This window comes from Protopterus annectens, chromosome 11.part0, assembly GCF_019279795.1.
Source record: "Protopterus annectens isolate FY-2018-M chromosome 11.part0, PAN1.0, whole genome shotgun sequence".
In the NCBI taxonomy this organism is placed as follows: Eukaryota; Metazoa; Chordata; order Ceratodontiformes; family Protopteridae; genus Protopterus; species Protopterus annectens.
The window spans coordinates 965509103-965523139 of record NC_056745.1 but is presented as its reverse complement, the minus strand read 5'-3'; the positions used below and the strand labels follow the sequence as shown (position 1 = coordinate 965523139).

Here is a 14037-nt window from a genome sequence, read left to right as displayed (position 1 = left end):
CAAAACCTATCCCCTCAATACACTCACTACTACTACCTCCTGAGTAGACACACACACACACACACACACACACACACACACACACACACACACACACTCAAACTCACATATGTAGCCCCTTGCATATATTCACTCACACACACACACACACACACACACACACACACACACACACACACACACACACACACACACACACACACATATAACCTTACCTTATCAGTAAACTCCCCAGCATTTATCTCTACCATTATGGATTGATAGGGTCTTTTGATTGTGCTCACTACACCATAGTACAAGGGATGGCTGTGCTAATTTACATAGCCAATTAATTCCAAGAAGCAGTTGCCACATAGATGCCTTCCAAAGACAATTCTTGGAGGGGGACAGCACATGGCTATTTAGGATATACCTTTCCTCACACTGCATCATTAGCATGCAGCATGGCCACAGAGTCATCCCAATGCAATGTTTCAGGTCTTCATGTTGAGGCTTGTTCTGAATACAAATCATGTACACCTCACAACAACCTTTATGAATACAGACCTACATGTTTCTGGACAATTGTGATGGTATACCATACCCACAGCAAGATCAATTATTTACTTATTTACTTTTGTATAGTGAAAAAGTATGTGTAAAGAGGTGAAATATGCTTTTGTACTACTGTGACCATCACTTTTTCTACCTTCTAGGTGATTATACATTAAAAGTGAATACCAGAAGCAGCTATTTGTTTGACAGACACTGACTGGATGAAAAATGGGCAGTTACATGATCAGAGTTAAGTGATTACTGATATGGCTTGGTGGGAGGATTGTGAGTTTGCTCTTTGACTTTCTTTACAATCTAACATAAAAGTAGTACACAGAAGGTGACTAACATTTGGATGGGTAGGAAGGTGAACAGGTTCACTTTTGAAGGCTCATGGATATGGCTTGACCAGAGGCAGTGTATGTATGAGCAACAAGCTGAAATACCTAATGACAACATCATGCTTTTCACTTACTTCATAATCAAATATCTTAAATGTGCAAATAAAGTGGTTATCACTATTGTGTGGCAAGCTGTCTGTGAAAGCTGAGGGTAATTATGTGATATTTGTGAAATAATCATTGCTATGTTTCGTTGGGGGTAGTGTGCATAAGTTTGAGAGCAACAGGTGGAAATGCATCACTGTGGTCATTAGCCGAAAAAATATCAATGTGGTCATTACTTACTTCACGTTCCTAATAATGAATGATCATAGATATGATATACACAGAAAGTGGTTATCTTTCAGAGGGGGCAGGGATGGGGACACATGCAGTGTGTAAAAGTACAGGGTAGTCACATTATCAGTGTTGAATGACTCTAAGCATGGCTTGCTAGTGTGCACTGCATGTGTCTAGTAGAGACAAGATGAATCAGAAGTGTAAAGAATGTGGCTTTTGTGGGGGACAGGGTATATGTGAAAGCAAAGAATATTTATATTATTGCTGTTAAATGATAATTGAATGGGTTTTTCTGGGGACAATATACATCTCTTAAAGAAACAATAGCCACTGATATCTTCATGGTCAGAGGTGGTGTACCCTTCTCTTTATTCCACATACAATCAGCTAAGTCTGTCTACATTCATATTACAAAGAAAACTGGAAACATGTCTGAAAAGTATTCATTGCAATATAAGATACATTGATAATTAGGTTCTCCATCATGAGTTTTTGATCATAGTAAAATTTGTAGCAAATTCAGCAATTGTTGCATTGTAGAGACCAAGGAAACTCTAGGAAGTATTCAAAAGCAGTTCTCTTTTTTTCTATCTGAAGATGGAGAAGTCCCCCAAACAATAACATCACTAGTTTTATATTTTTGTCTGTATATGGTCAAGATATTGGTGTCTGGTCATCTTATGCCCTTAACTTTAAAATTTTGTAATGTTGCTGCTCTTCTAAGTCAGAAGAAAAATGAAATCACAAATAAAAGAATGTTTTACACAAATACAGTTTAAGGTATCATAAAGACTATGACTACATGCAAGAAGCCTAAGCAGTAATGCAAAAATAGGGATGTGAAGTTAACTTCCATCTTTGTTAATTAATAAGCTCCAGGAATATATCTGTGTTGGGCTAACTCAGCCAGGAGAATGGAGTTGAAAACAAGCATCCAGCTAAAGGTACCCAAAGTATTACACACCTGTTTTCATTTCTAGAAATAGAAACATTTGCATACTTTTTCCAATTCCATTGTTCGGAAAAGAATTATAATAAAATATACCACACAGACTAGACTTGACTTCAGCCAAAAGGCCATAAAACAATAAAACAAAAGATATACTTATGAATATGTAATTCCATAATGACCCTTCTCAGCTCTGTGTACATACACTGCTGCATTTTAGTCCATGAAAATATCATCCAGTAGAAAAGCACAGCTTAATGTGTGTGTGTGTGTGTGTGTGTGTGTGTGTGTGTGTGTGTGTGTGTGTGTGCATATATATATATATATATATATATATATATATATATATATATATATATATATATATATATATATATATATTTTTTTTTTTTTTTTTTTTGAATCTGATACATTGTTTTTGCTTACAAAGTATATGAAAAATGATTATTATAAAAGTTAAGCTGGTTAAACATATTCTTGTAGAGTCTAGTTTTCATTGCACATCATAAGGCTACTTTTTAATTTTCTTCTTTCTTTTTTTTTTTTTGAAATGCTGTTGTTGGTTCTTTAAAATAAAACATAGAGTAACAAGTGAAGACAGATCAATGATGTACCTTTCAGAAAAGTAGATACATGTGAATTATTGATGGAGCAGAGTTTTAAAAATGGGTAACTTATTAGCAGACAAGTATTTATGTACTGATAACATGGTAGCAACAAAGAATGAACTGTGAATAATGTAGACCAACCACAGAAGGGAGTTACCATATAAATGAATTTGCAAAGGAAGAAGTCAAACAACACTTACAAGATATATATGTATATGAGGCAGTGAGACTACAGACTTACTGGACACAGCATGTATAGCAGCAAACATTATGTAAAGACATACACAAAGATACACACACACACACACACACACACACACACACACACACACACACACACACACACACACACACACAATATACTGATTTGTACATGTGTCCATAATACTCATCAACTGTATGTTAGATGGGTTCATGATATGTCCTGTACTTTTTTGAAACCAACATATTTAGAGTTTTATAAGAGCAACTAATGCATTTTTTGTTTTAGGTTTATCAGTATCACTCTGATCTACTTTCAATTGCTTAGGAAATACTTTTCACACAGAAGAAACTTCAAACAAAACTGAAATTTTTCAAATGCTTAAAATCCTAAAATTATTAAATCTGTTAAACTCAAACAAACAGTGAACAGATTCTCTATACAATGTAACTAACCTTCTTTGGGCTTTTGTTCAGATCTTCTAAGTTAAGTTGAAAAATGTGATCTTTTGCTCCAATATAAAGTTTTCCCTTCTCTTCATCAAATAAAAAGCTTTGGAAAACGAGACCCTCTGCTGATCCCAGGAATGGTATAAAACTGTTAGAAAGGAGGAGGTCTGGGGAAAATAAAGACATTTTACATTATGAACATTGACAAAATGTGTCTTTGCTTGTTAAAAAAATTATATAAATAGTAAAGATTATATATGGATCACAGAACACCTGAAGACTGAAATGTCTTACTCCAAATCTCTGCATAACTTCCTGAATAGTAAAATCTGCATAATAACAATGTCTGACTTAGAAAATCAATCAATAAATAAACAAATCATTTGGAAACCTTGAAATACCATTAATACAACAGGGCTGTAGGATTTCCATGAAATCTAAAACACAGATTTGTTCCTGTTTATTGGACTGCTCTACAGATGGCTGAAGTGAAATTCATCAAGTGTTAGCCTGAAGAAAAGAGCTGTGGAGCACAAGTCAATCACTGTCTCCCAGTGAAATTAAGTGTTTGCCAACAATGATTCACTTGTTTTACAAGACTTTTCCCTTCTTCAAGTTGACCATAGAGTTGGTATATATGCATTCATGGGATGCAAAAAAAATGCTTACACAAAGTTTTTCTTTTTCTGTTTTTTGGGCATTAAGTTTTAGCTTTTCAACTCCTCATTATAGTAGAACATGACATTTCATGGCAGAACCAATTTATTGCTTTTCTCGTCTCAAAATTACTTTCAAATCTATTATCTGATTGATATCTTTTTATCCTCAGTAAAGAAAAGATATATAATTTTAGTTTAACAGTTTCCAATTGTAATATGTCATAATTATGTTGCCCATCCTTACTAATATGCTATAAACTTAATCTTGCCACTTACCCTGACCCCCCCCCCCACAACTTAACTTTAGAAAAAATACTTTCCATAACACTACCACTACACAAGGTACTCAGACTCTCATCATATACCAAACACACTTGCATAACACTAAATCTCTCTGTTCCCTAGTCCTTACTCTAACTTTTATCTGCAAACCCATGGACACACATTCCCACCCCTAGTGTCAAAGCTTTCAATATACCTGAAAGTTTCAGCATTAAAAACCTAAATCCATACTTACTTTAACATCACATATGCAGTCTTCCTCCTTTTGATATCTACAACACTTGACAGAGTGCTTTCAAGGAATTTCCAAAACAATTCACTCTGTCAATGGAATGACCTTCTCACAAAGTGAAGTGCATCCATGCCTATCTATATTGTATATACGTGTGTGTGTGTGTGTGTGTGTGTGTGTGTATACCTCTCAACGTCAGAGCAAGAAATCTGAACAAAGCCATAAATAATGGGGGGGGGGGGGGACAAAGGACAATAAATAAGGGCATTTTTTAAAATATTGCTTTTACAAACATTGAAAGTTGATAAAATAACAGGTTTTGCATTAGCATGAATTTTCTGAAGGGTATGAAGTCTGAAACTCAAATGTCTGTCATTATTTTATGAATTAAGTCTTTAATGCTTTGCCAGTAAACCACAATTTTATGAAAAACAGACCAAAAATATGAGGTAAAAATCTGGACATTCTGCAAAAATCTGCACAGTTGAGAGGTATGGTGTGTGTATATACATACATACATGGGTCTACTTTACATGACTGAAATTTCATTTGACTGACTTTCATTTAACCAACACCAAAATACCTAATATTCAAAATACTGAAAACTCACTCGACTGAAATTCATACTACTGAAACCTTACAATGCTAAATTTCAAAATACTAACTTGTAAACCATAGACATACACACTTACAACACCCATGAGTAACTCTTTCCAGAACTTAAAAAAACTACTTACGTACCCTCTTAACAGAAACTGGACGATAAAAAATCAAACTAGGTGGGGGGCCCACAACCCACCCAACTATACATACTAACTCCAGGATCACACTACAGTGGGGAAAAGGGCATATATCTTTTACTTACCTTATAGTAGTCTACATGCTGCCACTACTGCTGGGAACATGCAAAAAATCTGCCGTATTACTTGGAATGCTTACCATAAAAAATGTAAACAGACATACCCACATTTAGAAAAACTACAACACTGCTTTCTACATGACTATCGGTATTCTGACAATCAGCACTAAAAGTTACAATAATTCTTTTTATCACAAGTAAGTCACAGGAGAATGGAAACCCACATCATGTCTATAGCTTATAATTCAGTATAATGAGATTCAGTCAAATGAGTTTTCAGTATTTTGAAAATTCGGCATTATGGTCTCGGTTAGTCATGTGAAGTAGACCCAAATACATATACTATATATATATATATATATATATATATATATATATATATATATATCTATGTTGTGTCTTTCAGTTTAGGGGGTCGCCACAGCAGAACTCCGGTCCACTAATGTTTGGTAGTGGATTTTTACGTGCTGAGTTACCAGCCCTGATGCACAACCTTCAACGAAGGCATGTCCATTCACGCATGCCTCCACACAGAAGACGCTCTAGCTGAGAATTGAACGCAACAACGTCTTGCTGTGAAGCAACAACGCTACTGCAGCACCCCTACCGCAGGTATGCATAATGCATGTATATACACTATATATATATATATATATATATATATATATATATATATATATATATATATATATAGTCCTTCCTCTAACTTTTTTCTGCAAACCCATGCATGTTCCCATGTTCCCAGCAGTAGTGGCAGCATGTTGAATGCTAATTGGTTGAAACTGAATTGGTTGAACACACTATATTAAATGATCAAAATGTTGAAATAAAATTAGTCTAAAGACACAATGTCGAAAGTATCGAATTTGCCCATTTCTGTACTGTAGTGCAATTTTTGAGTGGATATATTTAAGTGTGGGGGGCACAGCCGCCCTGCAAAATAGTAGGGTTGATCTCATTTGTTTTAGAGTGACATGATTGTAGACATTTTGATAATTCAATGTTTTGGGTTCAAATATTATTTTCAACAAAATGACTATTAGACATTATGAAATTCGACAGTATGTCAGGAAACTATATACATGCACACATCTCTCTATCTACTGTGTCAGCCTGATCATTTATTTATTTATTGACATTTGAAAAGCTTGATGATACTACAAAACATTTTAAGAGTAATAATTTTACAGCCTTTAAAAATAATACAAAAAATAACAAATACAGTTTAAATAATTATATCAAATTATGCATAATATAAAAAAGTTAGTTAAGAATAGATACAAGTTATATGATAATGATTTAATTCATCCATCCATCCATCCGCAACACCTTTTTCCCATTTTTGTACATAGGGATGGGGTGTCACTAACAGTGACAATCATCTAGATTGAAGGTTTACGCCACTGGGTGGCTGGCTCTGCTGTGGCAGTTCTTCCACAACATACACTCGCAAGCACACTCATGCCTATGACCAGTTTAGAATGTCCAATCCACCTATTGCATGTCTTTGGAATGTTGAAGGAAACTGAGGCATCCACAGGAAATCCACATAAATAAAAGGAGGGCATGCATACTCTGCACAGAAGGCATCACAGAAGAGAATCGATGTAAGTAAGGAAGTGAATGAAGAAGAAACAATAAGGAGATGCATGGTATGAATAGGTATTTGTCCACATTTAGATAAATAGTTAATCCTGTTGTTGAGCAAGTGCAGCTCAAGCTTTGGCTAGGAAGTCTTTCCGAATGGTTTTGAAGGATGAGAGGGAGGGAACTGACCTGATGGATAGAGATAAGGAGTTCCAGGCCTTATCAATATGGTATGAGTACAAACAATGCCCAACTGATCTGACAGGTTTGTGGACAGACAGGAATGTTTGGTCACTGGATCATATGGACCAACCAGGAACATAGATGGGTAGAATATTATTAAGTTCTGGACAAGCAGATGGATTCTTTATAATTTTACAGGTGGTAAGAAGCTCTTTATATGTTAGTTGAAAGGGTAGTTCTAACCAATTTAGGCTTTTATTGCTATACAGTGGTGGGTTCTGAAAGGCATATTTACTGCAAATTTAGAAACTTTGCTATAGCATTGTTCATGTTTTGATTTTTGTGATGCCTAAAGGTCAGTGAGGGTAACAGCACCATAAAGAAGTGTGGGGAGGAGGAGATAAATAGTGGCAAGTGTACCTTTAGTTGCACTGTTGATAAAGTTTTTGGTTCTACAAAGAATCCCTACATTTCGATGAGTTTTTCTTATGCAATTTTGTATATGTAGGTCGAATTTAGGATCCTCCACTATCATCCCTAAAAAATTAATAAGAGAAGTGACTTCAATGGTTGTATTATCAAGGGAGAAGACTTTAAATTTTGTTTTTTCATGGGAGAGGGATTTGGGGAAAAAAGTAATATTTTTTTTTTCGTAGTGTTGAGCATGAGTTGTGAGTTACAAAGTCATGTTTCAGTTGCTGTTAAACCTTCCTGAGTATTTTTTTGGAGGTGCGCCATGTTGTCAGATGTGCAAATGAGTGTGGAGTCATCTAGTCATCTGCATACTGTATTAGGGATGCCTGTTGTGTGAATATGTGGAAGGTGTTGGTAAGAATGTTAAAGAGGAGGGAACCAAGGACAGAGCCTTGCAGTTCAGTGGTGGTGACTGGGAGGTATGGAGAAAGGGTGGAGTGCCACATTGCTGATAGATACCTACTGGACAAGTAGCTTTTGAACCATAGAAGGGTGGGCTGAAAGAGACCTAATGAGGACATTTGAAGTAGAATTTGCTATGACAAACTGTGTTGAAGGTTTTAGACAAGTCTAAAAATAAGGAGGGGACTAGTTTGCAATGATTTTAGCTTTGCTGAAAGTATCTATATAAGCTAGAAGTGCAGTGTTAGTATTATGGGAAGGACAGAAGCAATGCTGCACTGGGGATTGGAGTTCTTCCTGCAGGTGATAGTTTAGCAATTGTTTTTGAATACATTTTTCAAGTATTTTGGAGAGTAGTCAACATTAGGAGGCATAAGTATCTTTAATCTTTGAAACTTACATTTACTGAAAATGCATCCAGCAATCCATTAAACAATAACAGACATGTTGGGATGCAAAGTCATATAGCATATAGTGAAACACTGAAGAGTGAAGGAATTCAAAATTCAAACGTAATCCATTTGCTAAGAGCCTAGGATAGCTTACGGGACACAAGTGTTCCTTTTCAGGGGCAGCCCAAGAGCACTGCCTGGTGAAGTGGCTTTGTCAGATTCACACTAGACAAATGAAGGCTGAGGGAATAAAACCTTGCACAGGTGGTATCCAAACATAAATGGGCTGCAAAATAAAAAAAAAAAAGGGCTGTATCCAAGATTAAGAAGTATTAAGCCCAGCATGATAACACACTCTCAGCAATCTAAATAAAACCCTGCACAGGTAGAATCCAAACATAAACAGGCTGTATAACAAAATAAAAAAAAAATTGTAGCCAAGATTAAGAAGTGTTACGCCCAGCATGAAAAAACACTCTCAATAGTCTAAACAGACAACTAATAAGGCAGATCAAGTCAAATAAAGCCAAATTTGAGACAAAGATAGACTCCTAGGCAAAAGGCAACTGTAAGGCTTTCTTTAGTTATGTTAGAAACGTCAAAGGTAGTACACAACAGTTCGCAGAACTGACTGTAAATGGAGCTACTCCCATGAAATGAAAGACCCAGCAAATCTGCTGGCCTACAAATTCAGCTCCAATTTTACCCCTCAACTGGCTTCCAATCCAGAAATACTATCAAACAAGCCACTCCCCCCAACTATCACTATGGAGCACGTTTTAAATGCACTTAGGCCAAAAACACTGCATCAATGGTCTCTGATAATATCCCATGATGCCTCCTAAATAGTCTGAAACATGATCTATCAGGATCACCGGAATTACTGCTTAACTATATAACTATAGGTGTATATATGTATATATATATATATATATATATATATATATATATATATATATATATAGATATATATATATATATATATATATATATATATATTCATATTTATATGGGTTCCCTTCAGAATATCAATGTTTTAAAACTTCGAATGTCATACAGTCGAGACCATATGATGGAAGTTTTAAAACTTCAAACATTCTGAACTGAGATCTCTATGCAGCACAGAAATGCAGACTTTCCCTTTTACTCGTTGTAGTGCGATCTTGGAGTTGGTATATTTAAATAGCAGAGGGTTTGGGGGGTGCAGAGTGGCTTGCCCCCTGCAAACAACTTGAGGAACATGGTTTTGTTTTTGTATTTATTTCAGAATTTCGAAGTTTTGAAACTTCGATCATATGGTTTTGACCATATGAAATTCGAAGTTTTAAACCTTCGACATTCTGAAGTGAATCCATATATATATATATATATATATATATCTATATATATATATATCTATATATATATATATATATATATATATATATATATATATATATATATATATATATATATATATATATATATATATATATATACACATACAAGATAGATATAGATACAGGTATAGATATCTATCAATATTTCTCTAGCTATACACACACACACACACACACACACACACATATATATATATATATATATATATATATATATATATATATATAATCTTCTTCAACTATTGTATAGTGGATGAAATAAAACTAGCACACACTAAACAGTTCTTTAAGCTTTCGCTCTTATTAGATGAAAGAGCTTCCTCAGAATAAGTAATATAACAACAGTTGCAGTATATATACTGAATTTATCACATGTGGGTACATTAACCAATGAAAGTGATCAAAACATATGTACAGTAACCATGGATTCAATAATGAGACATTCAAATAGAACCAATGGAATTCCAAGAAGTGTGTCAGTAGCATGAATATGTATATGTATATAAACAAGAATATTAATATTAATATATATAACAAAAGTAAAGCAGTACTAAGAGTTCCATTTTAGAGCACATTTTATGTTAACACAATCATTTAACCCTGGAAATACTTCAGAATTAAGCAATAACTGCCATTTAAGTTCCCTGATTTCTAAAAATAACTCCCAGTTACCAAAAAAAACATTATATTTGTTCAAGAACAATAAAATGAAACTTCTTGAAAGAATTGCAGGAAATGCTATGTTTCGCTAGGGCATTATTCATATTCTTAGTTCTAATTGCCCCTCAATATTCTTGTTTGTATACATATACATATTCATGCTACTGACACACTTCTTGGAATTCCATTGGTTCTATTTGAATGTCTCATTATTGAATCCATGGTTACTGTACATATGTTTTGATCACTTTCATTGGTTAAAGTACCCACATGTGATAAATTCAGTACATATACTGCAATTGTTGTTATATTACTTATTCTGAGGAAGCTCTTTCATCTAATAAGAGCAAAAGATTAATGAACTGTTTAGTGTCTGCGAGTTTTATTTCATCCACTATACAATAGTTGAAGAAGTTTTTATATTGATATTATTTAATCTTCTGTAGTACGGTTCTCTTTGTGTGTATATATATATATATATATATATATATATATATATATATATATATATATATATATATATATATATCAAGATATGTATGTATTTATACTAGAGTGAATTAACATACACTATACATTTGCATGTATTTGGAAAGGATGTAACAAACTGCATCAGTAAGCAAGACTAAATTGGTAGGGACAGGCAAGTGATGATGGTCATTTTTAAAAGCTGTTTAACATACATTATTTTGACAGGTCCCTTAATCATAACTATATTATTTTTTATTAATACCAAAAGAAGAAACATTTAATATTGACAACGAAGTTTAAAATGTGACAGTCATTTTTGTTTTAACACTGGAGTAAAACTGCGGTGGTGGTGCTGTGGTAGCGTTGTCGCCTCACAGTAAGATGTTGTCCTGTTCGATTCTCAGCTAAAGCGTCTTCTGTGTGGAGACATGCGTGAATGGGCGTACCTTCATTGAAGGTTGTGCGTCAAGGCTGGCAACTCGGTACGTAAAAATCTACTGCCAATAATTAGCGGACCGGAGTTCCGCTGTGACGACCGCTAACCGGGAAAAGCCAAAAGATACAACAACAGTAAAGCAAATGCCTTTTTTAAAACCAAATGTTTATTAAATTCATTTGAAACATCTATAGCTCAAATATATTAACTTGCAGAATATGAAATGCATATAATAATCTAAAAGAAACCACTACAAAAATAAAAAAATAAAAAAAGAAAGAAAAAGTGAACAGTAGAACATAACTTTCACTACAGCATTTAATCCTCATAATAAAAACTCTCATCAATATATATATTGTTGAACCAACATCAAAATACAATCTGAATTTACATAAAATATACACAGTTAACATTTAACCACTTAAAGAACAATTTCTTATGTCTATATGCCACAAACTAGTCAGAACCAAATCATTATTTACTAATAAAACATAATCTGTTTTCATTTGTTGAACTGTTGTTCTACAGTTAAATGCTGCTCGCTCACTCTCTCTTCTCTCTCTCTTTCTATATATATATATTGTCTGTCAAAACAAATAAAAATACTACCCACCAACTAACCAACTGTTCTAGTCATTTTTCTCTATATTAGGAGGATTGCATACCATGTAACGATTAATAAGCATTAAGAATTGGGTGTGTCATGGGCGGAATATGTTTCCAACTCTTAAACATAAATCCTATAAATGACACACACACACACACACACACACACACACACACACACTAGTCTAGTGTATCTAGCATGTGGCTGAGATTAGGGTCAATTGTATTTGCTGATCCCAAAAAGCCAAAAGATGAGACAGTTATCATCAGGCGGATAGAGGCTAGTAGCCCACTGACTTACTTCATTTGTACATTTTCACATATTTTTATTATAGAGCATAGCCAAATCATATGTAAATAATCTGCAGAAGGAGTATTACAGTACCAGCAACAGTTAGATGAAATCACCTCCTTTTGATATAGTCTTATAGGGTGAAGTTGCCATTGGTGTTGAAGCTTAAACATTGTGAACTGATGAATACTAGGAATGCTGGGGTAGTCATTAAACTTTACTTACTGAAACCCCAGGGATGTTCTATGGAGATTGTTGCATACCTGTCTCCACCGCTGTGTTATTAAATCAATGATTACTAAGGGTACTGTGCTTAGGTCTTTGTAGAAGTGACTTAAATTTAAAAGTCCCTTTTTAATTTCTCCAAATCCTTTGGGTATCTAATACCATGACGGGAATGGGCACCATTCCTAAGTAAAGTATGGTTAAAGTTTATGAAATCACTATTGTTTCAGTCTTTTATGTCAGCCAGAAGTGCTCTTCTCAGCACCCACAGCGTGCCTAGTAATCACTCCTTCTGAAAGCAGTATGGAGTTACATCTACTGGTAACATAACAAATATGATTGCAGATTCTTTTTTATAAGCCCCGTTCCTCCTACTACTACTATTGGAAGTATCCCTTATATTTAAATGTCCCCTCTATTAATGTGTATTGACATTACATTTCATAATAATTCTTACACTTTCAACAGCTGATGATTTTATCTAAGATAAGAAAATCCTCTATGGAAAATATTGCCACCATAGGTGTCTATCCTTAATAAATATAACTTGCAAAAGCAGAGAAATCATTAACCTTATGTATACTAATCTAAAAAATATTTATCAAAAAAGAATGCCGGATTTCACCAAGTAATCCCAATATCGGGGTTCCTCCTCTATAGTATCCACTCTTGAGTTGTACAACTATTTTTTTTTTTTTAATAACTCCTTTACTGAATTGTTTCCCTTATTTAAAAATGTTATTTACCACCCATGATTCCCAACCTTCAGGATCCCACATTCTACTCACAACAGGGACTGATTTGCTGACATCAGCCTCTTCCAGCATGGCTTACTCCATTAGTATCCATAATGGGACAGGGATTGAATTCCATAACAAATAAACTGATATTTTGCATACATATAAATATATATATATATATATATATATATATATATATATATATACATATATGTGTGTGTGTGTGTGTGTGTGTGTGTGTGTGTGTGTGTGTGTGTGTGTGTGTGTGTGTGTGTGTGTGTGTGTGTGTGTGTATATATATATATATATATATATATATATATATATATATAGGTAAGCCACGGTGGTACAGCGGTAGCGTTGTTACCTCACAGCAAGAGGTTCTCCTGTTCGATTTTCGACTGTAGTGCCTTCTGTGTGGAGTCTGCATGTCCTCCCTGCAGTCGAGTGGCCTCCAAAAGACATGCGTGAATGGGCGTGCCTTCACTGAAGGTTGGGCGTCGGGCTGGCAACTCAGCACCATAAAAATCTACTGCCAATCATTAGTGGACCAGAGTTCCGCTGTGGCGACCCCCTAACCGGGAAAAGCCAGAAATCCAAACAATATATATATCTATATATATATATATATATACATATATACATATATATATATATATATATATATATATATATATATATATATATATATATATATATATATATATATAGATATATAGATATATATAGATATATA

General features: G+C 34.3%; 1 protein-coding gene across 1 annotated transcript in view; it reads right to left on the bottom strand.

Annotated features, from left to right (window-relative positions):
- The window catches only part of SEMA3D (semaphorin 3D), a 1474119-nt gene that overhangs the window by 995949 nt on the left and 464133 nt on the right, over positions 1–14037 (bottom strand). The window contains exon 3 of the mRNA XM_044088351.1: positions 3429–3589. Coding sequence (XP_043944286.1) covers positions 3429–3589 — 161 coding nt within the window. The remainder of the gene's footprint in view (positions 1–3428; positions 3590–14037) is intronic.